Source organism: Triturus cristatus, unplaced genomic scaffold (genome assembly GCF_964204655.1).
Source record: "Triturus cristatus unplaced genomic scaffold, aTriCri1.1 SCAFFOLD_797, whole genome shotgun sequence".
NCBI lineage: Eukaryota > Metazoa > Chordata > Amphibia > Caudata > Salamandridae > Triturus > Triturus cristatus.
Genome location: NW_028187850.1, coordinates 64,103 through 85,000, shown reverse-complemented (window position 1 = coordinate 85,000; position 20,898 = coordinate 64,103). Strand labels below are relative to the sequence as shown.

The 20,898-nt window shown below is 45.9% G+C and overlaps 1 protein-coding gene across 1 annotated transcript in view; it reads right to left on the bottom strand.

The window, feature by feature from the left end:
- Positions 1-6: 6 nt before the first annotated feature.
- Positions 7-20,898, bottom strand: part of LOC146770470 (uncharacterized) — a gene marked incomplete at its 3' end in the record, with an annotated part of 69,034 nt that continues 48,142 nt past the window's right edge. The window contains exons 2-4 of the mRNA XM_085640426.1: positions 6,470-6,542; positions 2,804-2,857; positions 7-2,311 (exon numbers count right to left, since the gene is read on the bottom strand). Coding sequence (XP_085496552.1) covers positions 7-1,170 — 1,164 coding nt within the window. The remainder of the gene's footprint in view (positions 2,312-2,803; positions 2,858-6,469; positions 6,543-20,898) is intronic.

Sequence of the window (20,898 nt, the reverse complement as noted above, 5' to 3'; positions counted from 1 at the left end):
CTTATGTTGAGTGAGATTTCTTTTCTGACTGAAGCTTTTCTGGCATTCTCTGCACTGATAAGGCCTTTCACCAGTGTGAGCTCTCTCATGTTTAATGAAACTGGCCTTACAACTAAACCGTTTTAGGCACTTTGAGCACTGATAAGGTTTGTACCCAGTGTGTGTTATCTCATGCTTAGTGAGATAACTTTTCCGACTGAAGCTTTTCTGGCATTCAGTGCACCGATACGTTTTTTGCCCAGTGTGGATTCCCTCATGTTTAATAAGACTGGCATTACAACTGAAACTTTTTGGGCACTTTGAGCACTGGTAAGGTTTGTACCCAGTGTGTGTTTTCTTATGCTCAGTGAGATTACCTTTCTGACTGTAGCTTTTCTGGCATTCGGTGCACTTATAAGGTCTTTCACCAGTGTGAGTTCTCTCATGTTGAGCAAGACTAGACTCCCGGTTGAAGCTTTTCAGGCATTCAGTGCACTGATAAGGTTTTTGCCCAGTGTGGATTATCTCATGTCGATTGAGATTTCCTTTACAACTGAAACGTTTTTGGCACTCTGAGCACTGATAAGTTTTGTAGCCAGTGTGTGTTATCTTATGTCGAGTGAGATGACTTCTCTGACTGAACCTTTTCTGGCACTCTGAGCACTGATAGGGTTTTAGCCCAGTGTGTGTTCTCTCATGTTGAATGAGACAGTCTTGCCGACTAAAGCTTTTCTGGCACTCTGAGCACTGATAAGGACTTAGCCCAGTGTGGATTTTCTCATGAGAAATTAGACTGACCTTATGACTAAAGCTTATTTGGCACTCTGAGCACTGATAAGGTTTGTACCCACTGTGAATCCATTCATGTCGTGTGAGATTACCTTTCTGACTGAAGCTTTTCTGGCATTCAGTGCACTGATACGGTTTTAGCCCAGTGTGGATTGTCACATGTTGAATGAGAGAGGATTTGTGAGTGAAGCATTTCTGGCATTCAGGACACTGATAGGTTTTTTGTCCAGTGTGAGTTCTCTCGTGTTTAGTGGGGTGGGATTGATAACTAAAGCTGTTCTCACATCCATTACTCTTATTCGAGTTATGTGAGTCTCCATGTTGGGTTTGCTCCTGGACACCAGCCATGTTAAGACTGAATCTGATTCCAGAGTCTGTATTCGTATATGTTACACTCAGCATTAACTTCTAAAATACACTGCAGATGCTCTTCTTAACATTTGTATTTAACTAATTATAGCTTTTATCTGGAGATTATTTTCCTACTTTTAAAGGCAGCCTGTCTAGCCTGTTTTATAAGCTTTCACCAAGATGCCCCTTGTATTTAGTGAGATGGATTCAACTTCTCCAAGTGATGCCTGGGTGAGTTCTCTCAAGTTGAATTAAACTCATTTTGTGACTCCAGTTTATCAGATTCGATTTAGAAGTTTTAAAAGCCCTGATAAGGTCTTTGGGGTTTAGTGTTTGCCGTTTAAGTATATTTGTTCATACAAGTAGTGACAGGTGATTAGGGCATGTCAGGATGGTTTTATGAATTAGCAATACATAGCACTGTCCCCTTCTAAACTTTGTGCCAGGACATGCTTTGCCACTCTAGTAGCTAAGGCAGGTACATGATCGACTTTGGCGGTCCGGGACACTTTGAAACTACTCTGATCAACCCAAGAGACAGAGTTGGTGGTGGATAATGTTTCGATATTGGAAATGATAATCCAGCGTCTTTGCTGTAATAAGAAAGAGCATTTATAATTTTTTTTTTTTTAACAAATTCTTCTCTCTCACAATCACTTGAGACGTAGACAAAAGCTCGCTCTTTTAAACTGCGGTAATTTGACTTTCTGACAATTCTGTCACATTACATGCACGGATACTGTTGTTTGGGAGGGGTTTGGGTCTCCAAGGCATTTCTGATAAACCATCAGACAGAATTTACAACATTGATTATTCTTAAATGCACTGTGTGGGCATCAATTGTAGCCAATGTTCTTTGTTCAACCAATCTTGAAATGTTTCTTTTAAGTGAAAATATTTTTACAATTAGTAGATGCAGATTTTTAATTCACCTCTTAATTCCATTCATATTTCAGAGGCTCTTCAATATCAGTAACTGACTCTTCGTAAACATTAATCGTCATTTTTCTTTAAATATTAGACAACTTTCACATTCAGCAGTTTCTTCCGCTCCAAATTCATCACCATTCCTGGCACTTAGAATATGTTTCTCCTCTAGAACTCGACAATGTGTTAACTTTCCTTGAAATAAACCTTTTTCTTGTGTTTCACTAAATTAAAACCTTCTTTTATCTGTTCATGCTTCAGTCACCTGGAGAAATAGAGTTAGATATTGTAAATCAACACAAAGAACAAATATTTATGACTTTGTACTTTGCAGAAAGAAAGCATTTATAGAAGCAAGAAAGGAAATCAGTTTGAGTTGCATTTCTCATAGTGATGAAACAGATCTGGGACACAATGTAGAAAGGGAGCTTGGACCCACTGGAACTCAAGGATGTGAAAGCAAAACAAGTGAATATTTAAGAAAGAATCACAAGTTAGACATATATTCCGACACGGATTATCAGACGCAGCCAACATATTTGTAATACTTGTAAGAATTATCAAATGCTATTTATTCCACTGCACACTGGAAGTGTTCATTTATTCTTTTTTTCCAGTGATCTATGAAAGGGCATTTAATTGAACAAGGGAATTGGCCTGTTGTAATCACTGCTTCAAATGCCACCATAGACTGAGGCCGTGTCCAGTTAGCTCAGTGGAATTCACCATTTCAAATTGGGGGATGATAAGGACTTACCTGGTGGCCCAGAACTCATCACACTCCTCCGACAGGGCCCGGGCACTGCAACACCTGACAAAGGAAACACATCACACCATTAAAGGAAACCAAAAAGGGCGAGAAAAGAAAAAACACAAAACAAACAGAGGAACGAAAGAAAAAATAGACTATCTTCCACTCCCACCACAAGTACCCAACACAATCCCTGAAGTGGCAGAGAAGACAGAAAAGGGCAGGATGGGAGGACGTAAAGAGGTGGAAGTCAGATCCAGAGAGAAAAGATGCAGAAAGACCAGACAGAGAGGGGATAGTATCACATGGTGTAGAGAAGGAGACAAATGCACCAATAGTAAATGAACTGCTGGGCAAACAGGAGGCAAGTGCTCACAGCCCAGTGCATCCTGCCCTGATAAGGAACCTGACCTAGACTAGGTGCCCAACATGTTTCATCAGGTTATTATCGGAAGTCTGTGAGAAAGTGGCTCTGTATATACTGTTCCCAAATAGGTACAGGGTGTACAGAGTCCACAGTCCCCAGAGGCTTGGCAGAGGCTAAAGTTAGATATAACCTTACTCTCTAAAGTGGTAGCCTGGTCGAGCAGTAAGGCAGTATCAGAGGACAGTGTAAAGCATTTGTTGTACACACTCAGTCAGCAAATAGTCTCACACACTCAATAACTGAACTCTAGGCCAATGGTTTATATATAAAAAATATATGCTTGTTTTATTTTAGAACCAACAATAGGTATTAAAATATACTTTCTCAGAATAAGATGCTTTATATAAATACTTTTGCAATATGCAATTGACTTTTGTAAACAGTTACAAGTGGTTGCAATAGGCAACACTATTTTAAACACAATAATGCATTGAATTCAATGGAAGTTTCAAGTTATTTGCAACAGATTACTTCAGCACTTAGAATCAAGTGATAAAAGTCGACTTAATTACTGTGATGATTTTTAAATAATATTTAGCTATTTTAAAAGTTGACAATTAGAAAATATTTCATAGAAAACAGTCAATGATTCCCTATGGAAGAAAATTCAAGTTGCAGGTACAGTATGTTCTCGTTACTTTTGTAATCCAGTACTGGGTACCTAGACTCAGTACTGAGACCTTTATCCAAAACAGGTAAGTAGTTACGCTTTCAGATATAATACGATTTTTAAAGAATATTTAAAGATTGCAGAAATTGACAGAAGAAATTTCACAGAAAAACAGTCAATGATTTCCTATGGGAGAAAAGAGTCAGTGCTGGGCACCAAGATCCTAAGAGCAGGTGAGTATTTTCGTTTTCGTTACTCGGCTGATTTTTGGTGAATATTTTAAGATTTGAAAAGTCCACACTTAGAAGAAATTTCAGGAAAAAGCCAGTCAATGTTACCCTATGAAGGAAATAAAGTTATCGGTTTAAAGGTAAGTACTTGACTGGCAGAGTTGAAGTTCTGGGCATAGACTCAGGGGTCCCCCAGGGTCAGGTCGGTACAGTTGGTTCACCCTCAGCGGCACTAGGGCGGCCGGGTGCAGAGAGAGTTAGGCCCAATGTTATCCTATGAGGGATAGGGGGGCCTTGGTTGGTGGCTGCTGACTAGCAAGCCACGCAGCTGTGGGAACTGGGCTCCTGGTCACTTACTCAGGGCAAGTGGGGAAGTAGATAGGTGTAGAGGTTACACTGCCAGGGCCACTCGGGCGGCTGGATGCAGGGTGCTTTTGAGCCTTTGGGCGCTCAATTGATTTCAATGGGAAATCTCCGGTTTAGAAAAAGACTGCAAGCTCGGGGACGAGGATTCTTCAGGTGCCACCACCACTTCAAGAGGTAAGTTGGGTAGTTGGAGGATAGGTAGGTACCCCGGGATTGGGTACAGGGGGCCGCGGGGTGCCGTGTGCAGGGGTGCCTTTTGGTGTCGGGAAATCTTACCCTCTGTTGATCGCGGTAGGGGGGGCACCTTGTTCGGAGGCTGCAGGCTTCTTCATAAGGGTCGAGGGAGGTCCTTGGGTGCCAGACTCGGGGTCACAGTCGCCGTGGGGTCGTCCTCGTGGTCTTTGTTCACTCCGGCACCGGCCAGGCTTGGCTGGTGCAGAGTGTGCTGGGTTCGCGGTTCCGGGCTGATGCCAGGGATTAGAAGTAGGTTTTGAGTAGAGCCTCTACTCATGGGAGTCCCAGGGGCTTAGAGTTTGAAGGGTAGCCAGGTCCTCCGGGGTTTGTGAGGTTGCTGGCCACAAGAGATGCCGGGTTGGAGCAGGAGCAGGTTCGAGGGTCGACAGGCCGGTAGGGCTGGGGCCAAAGCAGTTGGTGTCTTCCTCTCCTTAGCAGCTGCAGGGCAGGTCTTCTTTCTTCTAGCTCTTCTTTGTATTTCGGAATCTGGAATCTGGGGAAGGAAGGTTCAGGGTGCCCCTAAATACTAGACTTAGGGGCGTTACAGGTAGGTGCAGGGCAAGGACCAATGGGTCCCTGTCCTGGGGTGGGTACACCCCCTATCCTGCCTCTCTCCTGTGGGAGGGGGGCAGTGGCCTAGTCCTGATTGGGTAGGGCTTCCCATCTTCAAGATGGCGAGAGCCCGGGGATGTGCTTCACCTCACCTCGCCCACCTGAGGGGTGGGGTTGGCAGGCTGGCACATCCCCTGTCCTTATTTGGGGTTTCCGGCCAAGCTTCCTGCCAGAGTGGGGGGTTGCAGTGGCCTGGGGAAGCTCACAGAGGCGGCATGCCTTTGAAGCTTCCTCCTGCCCATCCTGGGGGAGGAGATTTAGCACCTCGCCCAGGATGTGCATTGTTGCAGGCCCAGGAGAGCAGGGGCTCTCCTACCCAGGGGTCCAGCAACATGTCTGCTGTGTGGCAGCCTAGACAGCCTCGGAACAGACGTGGATTGTAGGTTAGGTTTTAGGGGGCATCTCTAAGATGCCCTCTGGGGTGCTTGGTACATTAAATCCCACACTGGCATCAGTGTGGGTTTAATGTGCTGAGAAGTTTGATACCAAACTTCTCAGTGTTCAGTGCTGCCTTTATGGTGCTGTGGAGTTCGTGTTTGACGAGCTCTCAGCACCATGTACTCTTAAATGGCAGCACTGCCCAGGAATGGACCTGGGTACTGTAGGGGCACAGGGCTCCTGCTCCTGTGCCCACACCATGGGCATAGGGCACCCAGCTAGAGGGGTGGCTGAAGTATGCCATGGCAGTGTAGGTGATGGGCATGGCACACAGGGATGTGTGCCATGTCGATTCTTTGTTTTGTCTTGCACCCAGACACCCAGCCTGCAAGGGCAGTGTGTTTGTGTTAGGGTACAGGGCCTCTAAGTGTGGCACAATGAGTGCTGCAGCCCTTAGAGGCCTTTCCTGGTCAAAAGGACCTGGGTACCTAGGGTACCATTTACCAGGGGCTGACATGTGGCCAGGGTTTGCCAATTTGGGTTTTGTGTTTTTAGGGAAGGAACATAGGCCCTGGGCACCTGATTGGCAGGAGTCCAGGGTACACCCAGTCAAAGTACATTCAGCAATTCAGCATAAAAGTGGGGGCATACCATGCAAGAAAGATGGCACTTTCTCACAAAGTCTGATAGCAACAAGAATAGTGTACGGAGGGAGTCAAATACTGAAGTTGGAGAGACATAAACTGAGATCGAGAGAGTGAAAAGAGAAAGAATAAACAGGAAACTAGGAAACTTAGGGTGCTAGGAAACACTACCTGACAGTTATTTGTTTCTTCCTCCAAGGGTGTCAGCCTCACCTCGCAGCATTGCCTGATCATTCCAGAATACCTTGAAAGGAAGTAAAGAGAAGGTTTTACATCAGACGACAATCGCACTTTATCCCATCTTATAAATTACTGTCCTGAAATAGCAAAACAAAATGAACTGTTGTTCTCTGAAAACCATTGTGAAGCAACTATGGTTATGAATATCCAGACCATGATCTATGATCCCACTGCTGGGAAAAGTCCCGGTGCATGTGGAGCGCACCCACAGTCTCAGAGAACAGACCCCAACAACTCAGACCCTACTTCATAACTCCCATCTGTCCATTTACAGTTCATGAAACTTGCGAAGCAGAACAATCTGGTTCACAAACGGCATGCTAAAGTCCTTCTACATAATTCTGCCCACAGTCCATAAGTCAGTCAACCACACTCTTAGATTTATACAAACATGCTCTCTGAGAAACAGCAACTCAAGGTCAAGCTGATGCAGCGTGGGAACACTGAGAAACGGAAAGCAACAAGGCATCAATGTGTTGCCGCTTTTTATTTATAAATTATCTAAAGGGATGATGTGGAGTCTTGTGAGCCCCAAAGGATGGCGACTCAAGAGCTGGAATTTGGACTCAAACCTTCGTAGGACAAAGCTTAGAACATTGGAATGTTGAGATCTCCATTGAACACAAGGAGCAGCAGCCTCCAAAACCAGATACAGGCCCGCTGCTCTCAACATTAAAGTGTCTTCATACACGGCCTCTCTCTTTCCCCTGCCTCTCCGAAATATATGGATTGGGCAGAGAAAAGCAAAAGATAGTGCCTGTGCAGTCGGGCCCCAGGAGCCTTCCACCCTTCTTCCCGTAGCTCGCAGTGTCAATGGCGTCTCGGAAGGTGGGGGGGGGGGGATTACTGCTCAGCCCCTGCATCTCCCTGGCTCACCTGAACAACAAAAAGAAGTTTAGTCGAGCCCAGGGAGAACAAGGTGTGGACTTCAGCCCCTTTCATAGCTACTGCTGTTAATGTTCAATAATTAACCACCGCGGCAGTGCATGCAGCTCCTAACTGTTGAACATTCACATCAACAGCTGTCAAACAAAGGTTTCTCAACCCCCTCGGTCTCGGTCCCCTTTGTTTTATTAATTAACACATTCTGCCCTCCTTAGTCAAATGATGTAATGGACCTATAGTCCTCCGCAGCAGGCTATACCAGCCATTAAAGGACCGCTCCCTAGTGAAAGGCCTTTGCCTTTGGAGCGGTAAGGCCATATTAAAGATTTAAAATATTTACAGTAGTCAGAAACATGGTTTCAAAGAAATAATCATTATAGTATTTGCAAGAGGATCACATAGGGTATATCAATAGACAGACCAACACAACAACTGTCTGCTAAGAAATGGAAAAAGGTTCTTCTATAACATCAAATAGCAAATTAACAGAGTCTGCTTAGTTAAAATGAAAGGAATGTTCTTAAGTAGAAAAATTAGGGGTGGGGTGTAAACTCCACTCCGCCTGCAGATTTCACAGAGTTTTGCCTCTCCACGTGGCCGAGTATACTGGCACCCATCTTTACTTTTCAGGTGATTTCAAGACAAGGAGGCCCACTGATGTGTCCAAAGCAAGGCGGCCCAGGTCGCTGATACTTGCACCATATCTATTTTTGTGAATAGGACTTTTTTTGCATTTGTTGCAGTGCACAGCCCCTCGGCCCCCAGCTCAGGTACATGTGCCTCAAATGTTATGGTTCCGCACAATACCAATCAGGTTCATTTTTAGGGTGGGAGTTTTCAGTGACAGATGGGCAGAGGGGATGGCCAGTGTGTGGGAGCCCCGTACCTCTTGCTGCGCATCCCAGCCAACCAGAAAGTCCATTTAGGATCACATGCCTCAGAGATCCCAGACAAAGAAGGTTTCACCTCCTCCCTTTTCCCTTGAGTCTACCCTATCTCACCTTGCAATATCCCAACAAAACTAGAGAAGGGGGGCAGCTGGCACTTGAGTGGACTGTGCAGCACCAGGGTTTATGGGCAGGACCCTTTAACTCACTCGGTGTGTAGCTGGTGCTGTGCAGGCAGAACGCCGCTTCTCGATGTGATTTTTGCTGTCAGATCTGTGCTGCTGCTTGGGTCATCTCCCTGCTGCGAGAAGGGGGAGTCCTAATCATCCCCCATCAATCTCTGGAGAGCTGGGCTTCCTCTGAGAAGGTGAGTAGGGAGAGACACATCCTGCACAGCCACACAGAAGTGATGGGGTGCTGGCACTGGAGTGCTGTGGTAGTTATGGGCTTAGAGCTGGATTTTGTTTCCATGTCACACATTGCGCTTTCTCCATTCTGTCCGGAATCCAGTATCTTTTGTGGGATGACACTTTCTTCTTGAGTGAGTAAGGCTTACTGTGGTTGGTGAACATGGGATGAGAATTCTTATTTGGGGGTGACCTTTTGTTGAGGCTTATTATGCTTGACTGACATGGGGCTGTTGTTGCCAGTGTCCCTAGAGTGCACTTTGTTGACACTTCGAGGCAGGGAAGCGTGAAAAAGATTGTTTGTTTGTAAATCTCCCTGCTCCGCATGTTACTCTTTGAGGTTTTGCTACCAGTTCCTAAGGGTCAGTCTGTGCAAAGGTGAGGGGTGTTAGTTGAATAAATTAACCCTGGGCATAGTTTGCTTAGTAGCACTACACGTAGCTGCACGTAGTATACTTTGAAGTACGCGTAGTACACCCTACTACGTAGTGCGTAGCTGATGGCACTATGTACTTGTCTGCACTGTACAATAATTGCAAATAGCATCTTGCACAGTGCCAGTTATGATAAAATAAGTATCTCTATCTTTATATGCTAAAGAGCATATAGTACTTTCACAAAAGTGAAACTGAACAATTAGCAAGCAGTGAGAGAGGTGATGATTTTGGGATCCTCCCTAACCTAGGGAGAGAACCAAGCATATGCCTTGAAAACAAAAAGCACATCTTGTTGAACGATTCGGTGGTGGTCCCATCATCTTAGGACCACCCCAAGCACAGTTACTGGCAAAAAAACAATCCCAACCAAAGGCCCTGCAAAGCATTATGGGACGAGATTAGCAGTGGGCAGTGAATATTATAGTATCCAATATCAAAATAATTCTACAAAGAGCTGCAGTTCAACTAGTCGTTCCTAGATGTCCCTCACGAGTCAAATGAATTGATTATATGCTTTTTAGTATGTAAAATTGCTTTATCAAAGCATCTGTGGATGTTGTTGTTACGCTACGTGATTAAGCACAGTTTTTCTACTGTGCTACGTGCAATATGCAGCGTGCAAATTAGTACAAACTACGCATGCTCCGTTAGTGTAGTGTAGTACTATGCCCAGGGTTGGTATAAATTGTGAGGTTGAGTCGATGGTATGCATGCTACTGTTTAATTCTATGTAGAGCGCTATTTGAGCTCCTCCTCACGGTTACAGAACGTTTTCAGAATCCTGGAGCCGCCACTTTGGCACCAGCATGTGTTCTTTGCAGAGGGACTAAACTTCCTTGCCCTTTGGAGCCATCAGAAAGTGTTGGAGTCACAATGTGAAGTTTCAGAAGTTTCTAAAGGATATTTTTTTTAAGTTAAAGGGTTTCATAGTGATCCTTCCTCAAATGAGACAGGCTACACTCACTATGTTGACAATGTCTTCCGGTGCCTTAGCCACTGGAATGGAAGGAGTTGGGGGCAGGATTGAATGATTAAAAGATCTGAAGATGTGCCCTTAGCACATGGGGCCCCTGCGCTTTCTACCCAGAATGGTGAGGCGCTTATTGTGTGTAGGCGAAATGTGCATACTTTGTACGTCTTTGGGCGCAGAGTTGGATGTACCAATGAGTGTACTCATACAGATAAGAATAGGCCCTCTGATGTACCCTTGTTCTCAACAGCATGGTTGAGAAGCGCCAAGAGCTCACCACTCGCACCGACATCAGGGGTCCAGCTTTTGGTTTCTTCCTTCTGTCGTGTGGTTTGTGAGGTAGGACATAGGGGGGCAGATTTACAAGGAACAGGTGCATCTGCATAGATGCGTCAGTTTCCTTGCGTCAGCGCCAAATGTCCTTGCACCACTATGGATGCGCTGTATTTACAATACAGTGCTCAATGGCGCAAGGATTAACAGATGCGTTGAATTCTGACGCAACTGTTGGCGCAAAAGTGGCGCATTGCTGGAGTTGCTCATGAAAGTGACGCAACTCCAGCAATGCACCACAACAGATGGGTGAGTCCAATTCAAAAAGCCCTGCGTCATTCCATATGCCTGGTCTGAGCAGGCATAGGGATTTTGACGCAGTGAAGGTGTAGTGGCGCAGTGAAATCTTGTAAATTTCACTGCGCCAGCTCTACGTGGCTTTTTGCATGGGGACGCCCACCCTGCATACATTATACCTGACGCAAGTATAATGTGACGCAGGGCTTTACAACGTGATGCAACTCCCTAGATGTGTCACGTTGTAAATGGGCCGCATCTTTAACGTCGCCGCTGCATCACAAAAGTGACACAACGGCAGCGCAAAAGTAATGCGAGGGGCTTGTAAATCTGCCCCAGGCTGTTCCCGAAGCCTCACTGCCTAGTTGGGAGTTGAGGTGTTCTAAAAAGGCAGAGCTCGCAGTCATTAGTATCAGGTGTCTGCAGTGTCACAACTCGCAGTACCACATGCCAATATTAACAAGGCCTTATTTTTGTCATGTTGTTCCCTAGCAGCTCTTTGCTTCCCACCGAAAATCTCACCTGCTAAGACCAGGACTTGTTTTACAGGGAAAGGCAGGTTTTCCCCTCTGATTTAGGCAGTATTTTATTTCAGCCTTATCTTTATTTTGTTTATTTTCTGGTCTGCAGCGTGGTGTCCTTGCACCTTATAGTGTGTCAGCCAGCATGCTGACATGCAGTAAATCACAGGTAACAGACCATGGCAAGTGTACTGCACTTGCATGTTGGCCCTTTGTGTAAAGCCCGAAGCCCAGGAGTCGGGGTAGGGGGCAAGAACTCTTTTTTTCTTGGGTGGCACTGTGTCATAGTCAGGGTGGTTGAGTGGAACTCCGCAGAATCTTGCAGAGGTTTTGTAAATCTCACTGGAATTCCGAGGATAAAAACTAGTATCGCAAATCTGTAAGAGGACTGGCATGAAGTCTACCTCTTGGAAAAGGGCACAAATAAAATGTCAGCAAATATCCCAAAAACAGTACATTTTATAAGTTTTCACATTATTGACAGGCTTCATGATGAGGCAATAATAACAACAACCAATTAAAGTTCATGAAAAGATAGCGAAACAAATCGCAATTTTACAAAACATACCTACAAAATGAATAATTAATTGCGACTAAAAGCAAGGGGATGACAATTGATGTTGCATGTTCTACAATACAATACATCAACATGGGACAACAGTATTACTTTTTCTCAGGTGCTGTATTATCCTCCATTTTCCACTTGTTCTTTTAATTCCCATGATTGCAAGGACTCCCTAACACTCCTTTTAGAATGGCTTGCTCAATCATTTTATCAAAGAGAGGTAGAATTCCCTCCTCTACTTCTCTTATAAGGTTGCACTGAGGAGTGTGTAGATACACTGCAGTCGGTGTCACCGTGGTTGCACTGAGAAGTGTGCGGATACACTGCAGTCGGTTTTACCTTGGTTGCACTGAGGAGTGTGTGGATGCACTGCATTCGGTTTCACCATGGTTGCACTGAGGAGTGTGTGGATACACTGCAGTCAGTTTCACTGTGGTTGCACTGAGGAGTGTGTGGATACACTGCGGTCGGTTTCACTGTGGTTGCAGTGAAGAGTGTGTGAATACACTGCATTCGGTTTCACCGTGGTTGCACTGAGAAGTGTGTGGATATACTACATATGGTTTCACTGTGGTTTCACTGAGGAGTGTGTGGATACACTGCAGTCGGATTCACTGTGGTTGCAGTGAGAAGTGTGTGAATACACTGCATTCGGTTTCACCATGGTTGCACTGAGGAGTATGTGGATACACTGCAGTCGGTTTCACTGTGGTTGCACTGAGGAGTGTGTGGATACACTGCATTCGGTTTCACCATGTTTGCAATGAGGAGTGTGTGGATACACTGCATTCGGTTTCACTGTGGTTGCACTGAGGAGTGTGTGGATACACTACAGTCGGTTTCACCGTGGTTGCACTGAGAAGTGTGTGGAAACACTGCATTCGGTTTCACCGTGGTTGCACTGAGGAGTGTGTGGATATACTACATACGGTTTCACTGTGGTTGCACTGAGGAGTATGTGGATTCACTGCATTCAGTTTCTCCATGGATGCACTGAGGAGTGTGTGGATACACAGCAGTCGGTTTCACGGTGGTTGCACTGAGGAGTGTGTGGATACAGTGCATTCAGTGTCACCGTGGTTACACTGAGGAGTGTGTGGATACACTGCGGTCGGTTTCACCGTGGTTGCACTGAGGAGTGTGTGGATACACTGTGGTCAGTTTCACCATGGTTGCTCTGAGGAGTGTGTGGATACACCGCATCCGGTTTCACTGTGGTTGTACGGGGTAGACTGTGGATACACTGCAGTCGGTTTCACCGTGGTTGCACTGAGGAGTGTGTGGATATACTACATTCGGTTTCACTGTGGTTGCACTGAGGAGTACGTGGATACACTGAATTCTGTTTCACTGTGGTTGAACTGAAGAGTGTGTGGATACGCAGCAGTCGGTTTCACTATGGTTGCACTGAGGAATGTGTGGATAGACTGCGGTCGGTTTCACCGTGGTTGCACTGAGGAGAGTATGGATACACTGCATTTGGTTTCACCATGGTTGCACTGAGGAGTGTGAGGATACACTGCAGTCAGTTTCACTGTGGTTGCACTGAGCAGTGTGTGGATACACTGCAGTCGGTTTCACCATGGTTGCAATGAGAAGTTTGTGGATACACTGCATTCGGTTTCACCGTGGTTGCACTGAAGAGTATGTGGATACACTGCAGTTGGTTTCACTGAGGTTGCACTGAGGAGTGTCAGGAAATGCCTAAATATTAGTATAATACAGAAAAAGACTGTAGGCAAACATCGAGTAATTGCAAAACCCTCTCTTCATAATAGCTGGATTACAGTTTGTGGTTGGCAGACTCCTTTCCAAGATGGCCGCCGTGCTTTCCAGACTGTTTAATATCAATAATGGGGGGGTTTGAAATCTCGCGAGAGAGGAGGCTTTGTGTTGGAACAGAGTGCATTCTACCGCACAATTCAATTTTGCCTCAGTCGTGAGAGGAAGGTTGAAGCACTTCCTCAGTAAGAAATTTCCCGAGCGCTGCCTTTGTTCCAGTTTCAAGCGGTCGCTATGTCCGCTAGTGAGAAAGAGTCTTTAGAGTGAAGAGTTGTAAATCCCTGAGCTATTAATTAGAACTTGTGAGGAGAATTTAGTCGGCAGAGTCGTGCCTTAAACTTCCACAAGTGGATTCTTCAAGTACCTGGTGAGTGCGAGTTGAAGGAAGTCACTCGCTTAATCGCAGAATAGACTACCACGCAATAGCAGGGTCTCCTTGCTCCGGTAGGCTTACCGTTGAGCTGAGGAGACCGGTTCCAGAGCTGAACAGCAACACTGAACAAGTAAGCATAAATGACCGAGACTATCTTCACAGTATATATTTACAGCTAAGACTATACCCAGCGCTCAAGCTTCTCAAATCACCTTCCTTGCGCTTTACCCGTTTATTCCTTCCTAGTTTTCCTTCCCTGTCCCTTTTTGAGCGTTTCCTTGAGAAGTTGGGCCTGCGCTGAACATTGAGAAAACCAGGATACTTCCTACATGAACAAGAAGTTCAAGGACTGAGAAAGAAGTAAATCAGTCTATAGTCCTTGGAATAAATAATATTAACTAAAACCTATCAAGGACAGGAAGCAAGAGACCAAGTTCTATGGTAAGGAGAGAGAAGGGAAAACAAGGTAGAAAACTAGAGAGAAGTAGGAAGAGTAGGATTGGTTAACCAATTGTATCTCCCTGTGCATTAGGTCTCAAGCGAAAATCAGCCCGTATAATTGCTGAAAAGAAGAGGGGATGAACTCCTGCAGAAACCTGGTAGGCAATCTGATAAGGTTAATTAATAGTAGTTGGATGTACAGTAAGTGCAGAATTAAATAGTTGTCTCATCTGTGCATTAGGTTTCCTGAAATACTTCCAGCTAAGAAGAAGTCCAGGAGCACGAGTGTCTCTTCTCTGTCCCATTCCCCCTTTCACGCTGCCTAGAGCGGCTGCAATTACGCAGTTGGTTCTGGGAGGTGGGCATGGGGATTTAGCATCATTCTGCCTCTGTGAAGAAACCTGAGCACTGTCCCTGACAAGGAGTGTGTGGATACACTGCATTCAGTTTCACCGTGTTTGCAATGAGGAGTGTGTGGATATACTACATTCAGTTTCACTGTGGTTGCAGTGAGGAGTGTGTGGATACACTGCATTTGGTTTCCCTGTGGTTGCACTGAGGAGTGTGTGGATACACTGCAGTCAGTTTCACTGTGGTTGCACTGAGGAGTGTGTGGATACAGTGCATTCAGTGTCACCGTGGTTACACTGAGGAGCGTATGGATACACTGTGGTCGATTTCACCGTGGTTGCACTGAGGAGTGTGTGGATACTCTGCATCCGGTTTCACCGTGGTTGCACTGAGGAGTGTGTAGATACATTGCAGTCGGTTTCACCATGGTTGCAATGAGGAGCGTGTGGATACACTGTATTTGGTTTCACCATGGTTGCACTGAGGAGTATGTGGATACACTGCAGTCGGTTTCACCGTGGTTGCACTGAGGAGTGTCTGGATATACTACATTCGGTTTCACTGTGGTTACACTGAGTAGTATGTGGATACACGACATTCAGTTTCACTGTGGTTAAACTGAGGAGTGTGTGGATACACAGCAGTCGGTTTTACAGTGGTTGCACTGATGAGCGTGTGGATACACTGCGGTTGGTTTCCCCGTGTTGCACTGAGGAGTGTGTGGATACACTGCATCCAGTTTCACTGTGGTTGTGTTGTAAGGACTCCCTTAATACGTACATACATTGTTAAGTTAGCATAACCACGTTAGATGTTAGAAAGCCATCTTGCTGCTTTTGCGCACGACACTGCGTTCACATGTTATTGCTTAAACAAACTGCTGACTCGAGCTTTGCCTCACACGAGAGCAATCTGTTGTTACCATCCTGAGCTCTGCGCAGCGACCTTGGTCTGTACATGATGTGACAAACAGTCTGGGTTGTTAGACAATGCATGTTTTCCACTCTAGGTTGATCGACCCACTATTTAGCCATAACACACAAGCAGCTGCAAAATACCTGAAAGTTGGTGCTTTTAATATGGCAGCCCTCTTTTTTTTATATTCAGACCGAAGACGAGCCTTCCTGCGAGAAGACTCCTGATGCTCCTGTGATGTGATTTCACTAAGCTGATCTTTGAGGTATGGGGTCCCCTATTCAAGCCTAAGAGACCTTCTATTAGCCTAATAATAATATTAGCTTCTTAGTAAAGGGAAGGTGGTAGTATCCACTGTCATTATAACATGATCACCCCTTTTATATTCTATGGTATTGTAACGATGCTGATGGTTTTGATTTTAATCATTTGTCTGCTTGTATTAGCCAAAGTACTGCATCTTAGGACACGTGGTCTGTAAAAATAAACTCTTTTTATTTTCACCGTGTCTCTGTTGATTCTTGTTGTGGACTGATGTGAGAATAATATACGAACAGGTTTTTCCGATTCCCACCATTCCTGAGAGTATACTGAGTCGCTTGTTCTGGGTTGTCTTTTCATTGGGATCGCCGAGCTAAACCTCGGATAACGAATGGGACACTTATGCTAGCCGGATACTGGGTTCTGGGTTCTGAGGTGAGTTTCTGGTACACCACAATTCACTGAGGTCCTGGGGTTCTACGCATAGTTCTGTATATAAGCAGAATCCCTGCAACATGGCGCACCTAACGTTTGGTCTATGAGTTGAAACGCCTTAGTAGTGCTTATCTTACTCCACAACACCCTCATTCTTGTTTCTGGATAACAAGTCTGACGGATTTAAACCTACCTATTTCTGTTGATATAGGTTTCTTCAAGCTTGATCATTAAAAAGGTTATTGAACCCTTGTGCTACTGAATACTTCAAGTGTAGCTTGTCCTTATGGCGGTAGATATTGCGGCGCATAGCCGTGCAGCTCTGAAACGTCATTTGACGCAGTATGGGGTGCCGGACAATGGTATGAACGTCATCTTTGTGGTGGGAGCCGATGCGGCTCATCCCTATGAGTTGTTCTACTCTTGGGTGACGATTCCGGCGGTGAGTGAGGATGAGAATACCTTTCATTCTTACACTGCCACTGCCGTGCCAGCGAACTATACACCGTATAGGACACAAGAAATACCAATATCTGCTTGGCAGCATCATATTTGGTTTAATGGCGCCCTTCCCCATGTGGTTATACCGCCAAGAATGGGCCTTTTATCAATTGCAGGGGCCACTTGGCCAGTACTAGCCGGATTTACGCCTCATCCCCGTTACCTCACGGTGACGGTGGCTGAGTTGCGTGTACTACACACTGCCCTTATTACGGTATATAGGGCGTTAGTGCAGTACGTGTCGCGCAATATGCAGGCGGGGGCACCTGCTGTTGCGGGGCAGCCTACTGACCACCACGCGGTGGTCATTAGTCCTGTTATGGTTAATTCTGTTATGGGCAAGCGCCCCCAAACTAGGGATGATTTCCCCTTTTGGCTTGCTGAAAAATTTGACCAAATAGAAGCGGTATACCCGAATACATCTCCTGTGGAGAAACACAGGATCCTCACCATTAGTTTGCCTAAAGACTTGGTCCCCCACATAGATGATTGTGTTACCTGGGGTAAGGTCTTTGCAGCGACGTACGCGCAGTGCTTTGGCACTCCTTCTATGTTGCAGCTGCCCTCCGTTATTAAACGTGTTCAAGAGAACCACGGTGCGGAGTCTGCGATAGAATTAGGGATGCGGCTCCTCGGAGAGTTTGACCTGGTGGCTACCATGATAATGGGTAACCTTAAGGGTGATGCTTTGCAATTCCAGGTTCGTAATGAACTGAAGAAAGTTGCTGAGGAGGATAAGCCGCGGGAATTTGCGAAAATAATCTCAGGTGCATACAGAGATTTAGGTCGTAGCTCTTTAGGAGTTAAGCCTGTGATCAAAACTCCCGATTTTAAGCAGCAGGGTAAGGCAGAAGCCTCTGGTAAGGATGACCGGCCAAGCTTTCCAAAACAAAATTGGCGGTCTAAACAACAGGGAAAGCAGCAGCAGAAACAGGGCTCTCGGCCTGCCTCTCCCGTTCAGTCAAGTAGAGAACGCACTTATGATCTGCGAGATCGTGCTACTATTAAGTCTCCTGATAGATTTCAGGTTTCTGAACAACGTTCTCCTCGTTCTTCACAGGAAACATCGGCTTCACAGTCCGGTGGCGGAGGCGGTGGCAAAGGTCGGGGTGCACCACAAACACGTGACCAGCCCCGACAGACTGAGGGTAAAGGCAAGCAGGACGAATTTGCATGACAAAGACCCCCGTTTCAGAAGAAGAAAGTGGCGGCTCTGACGGCAAGGTATGCCTCAGATAGTGCGGACACAGCTTCGGAACCGGACATGGGCACTGACGCTACTGGACAGCGCAGCGGAAATTACCATAGTCCGTCAAGCTCTGCGTCCATTTCTGGCGGCGACAGCAACTGATATAATGGTTACTGTTGAAACAGCTGACACCAGAGTGGCTCCCCCTGACAGACTTTATGAAATAGTCTTACTAATTGAGGGTGACATACAACGTACAATTAAGGGGATTTTTTGGGATAATCTGACTACCACCTATGATATCCTCCTAGCGGAGGCAGATTGGCCCCCCGCTTTCATTTTAGAAACTCCTAGAGGGGAGGAGGTGATCCTCCCGTCCTTTGCGCACACGGTGCCTAAGGACCAGGCTGAAGTGTACGCTGAGGAGTGGGCGCTGGCGCTTGCGCCGGCGGTATATCGTACTCAGGTGGGATGGGACCGGTTGTCCCCCTGCCATGAGATTCCATTGCGGTCTATGCCCCAGCCTCAACCCCAATATCCCATGCGTCGTGAAGCTAGGCCACACGTCGCGGCGATCCTTGAACAATTGGAATATCAGGGTGTTATTGAAACTTGTGTGTCCCCTATGAATAACCCTTTATTCACTGTAACGAAGCCTGATGGCTTGTACCGTTTAGTTTTGGATTACCGGCACCTAAATTCCCATTGCCGGACCTGCGCGGTACAAAATACACACAGCTCGGCTCTTGTCGACAGTCTTGTGCGTAAAAGATTTAAAACGACACTTGACATTTCCAATGGCTTTTTTAGCCACAACCTGTCCACACTGAGTAGCCAGTGGACGGCGTTTACTTCGGGCGGCAAACAAAAACAGTTTACGAGATTGGCCATGGGCTACAAAAATAGCCCTGGCGTCTTTTCCGCTCGCGTGGTCTCTCTCTTAGAGAGAATAGACCCCGATGCATACTCCTATGTTGACGATATCTATCTTACGGATGATGAGCTGATGCCTCATCTGTCTCGAGTCGACAATATTATTGTGAGTTTTGCAGACTATGGCTACAAATTTAATTTTGCGAAGTCTCACATCGCGGAATATACAGTGTTGTTTTTGGGCTACGAGCTCAACAATGAGGGTAAGGGATTAGCTCCTCACTTTCTGGAGAAATGCGCATGCTTGCGCGCTCCTACGACGCTGAAAAAATTACAATCTCTCCTGGGCTTTCTGAATTTCGGACGTACGTATATTCCTGATTATGCCCAGCGTATCAAACCGCTTTATGCCTTGGTACAACCTTCCTTTTCGAAGTCTAGCTGGAAGCTAGAACACACTGCTATTCTACAGTCTTTACAGGCTGATCTTCTTGCTTCACAATACTTGCTGACGCGTGATAACCGCACTAACCTGGTAATAAGAATAGTACCAGGCGCAGTGGGTTTCACGTACTTAACGTTTAATGAGGGCGATACAGTCCCCATTGCGTATAAATCACACTTGTACACCTCTGCTGAATTACGTTTTTCCACGGTCGAGAAAGTTCTGACTGCTGTACAGATGGCGATCCTTAAAGAACGCGCACTGTCGTATGGGAAACAGATTCTGGTTGTAACACCGTATCGTGCCCTAGAGGCAGTGACTAAAGCAAGTGTACCGAACTCTAAAGCTTTGCATCCACGGTGGATACAATGGGCCACAACTCTGACATCACCAGATGTCACTTATATCTTTGACGCCTCATTACAGACTCAGGAGTACTTGCAGTATGAATTCGTTCATCCGGCTCCTCTGTCTTTGCGCCCGCTCGAAGAATACCATTGTGTCATATACACTGACGGCTCGGTGCAGCCCGCGATTGGATCAAAGCACGCTTATTCTGCGGCTTGCGCAATTGTCGTAGGTACATTCGTAAATGGTGAATTCCAATCTGATGCAGTGCATACGCAGTCATTGGGTGATTGTACCGCGCAATTGGCGGAGCTTCGGGCTCTGGTGCTTGCACTGGAGTTTGCTGATCCCCGTGTCACGACTTTAATAGTTAGTGACTCTTTTTATTGTGTCCAGTCATACAATGACAACTTACACTTCTGGTCTCAAAATGATTATCGAGACACCAAAGGTAGCACAATTAAGCATAAACTGCTTTGGGTTCGAGTGGCAGACTTTAAAGAACGTCTCCCACTCGTGAATGTTATTCACACTCTTGGTCACCAACGACTTGGTGTCCATGCTGTCGGTAACAGCTTGGCTGACGAGGCAGCAAAAACGGCAGTGGCTACATACTTAGTGGCAGCAGTTACAAGATCCAAAAGTAAGATTGATGATGACATCTTGGCAGCTATTGCTGCTACAGAGACGGGAAGTGATTACCCGAAGGGTTTTCCTTCTCGTTATTTTTATCATTTAAGTCCTGATAACGTCCCGTTAGTGAGGATTAACGAAGTTGGTGACAGAATTATTCCCAACGCGGACTGCAGACCAGCACTGATTCTAGCTGCACACGAGGGGTTGGCGTCAGCCCACGCCGGTGTGTCCGCTACTATATCTCTGTTACAACAACGTTACTGGTGGTTTGGTTTATATAAACAAGCGCGCGCTTATGTTCTTGATTGTGACATTTGCCAACAGATTAAACCTTCTACTGTTGCGCGTCCACCACAAACACAGTTGTATATATCTAATAAGCCATTTGGTTGTGTTTATTTAGATCACTGCGGTCCTTTTTCTTCTGATACTGCGTACAAGTATATCTTGGTTGCAGTGGATTCGTGCACACGTTTTCTCTGGGTATGGCCACAAAGGAGTGCTGACTCACGGACTGTCATCAGGGATTTGCGTGTCTTTGTGGGAACTTTTGCGTGTGGTACCTTCC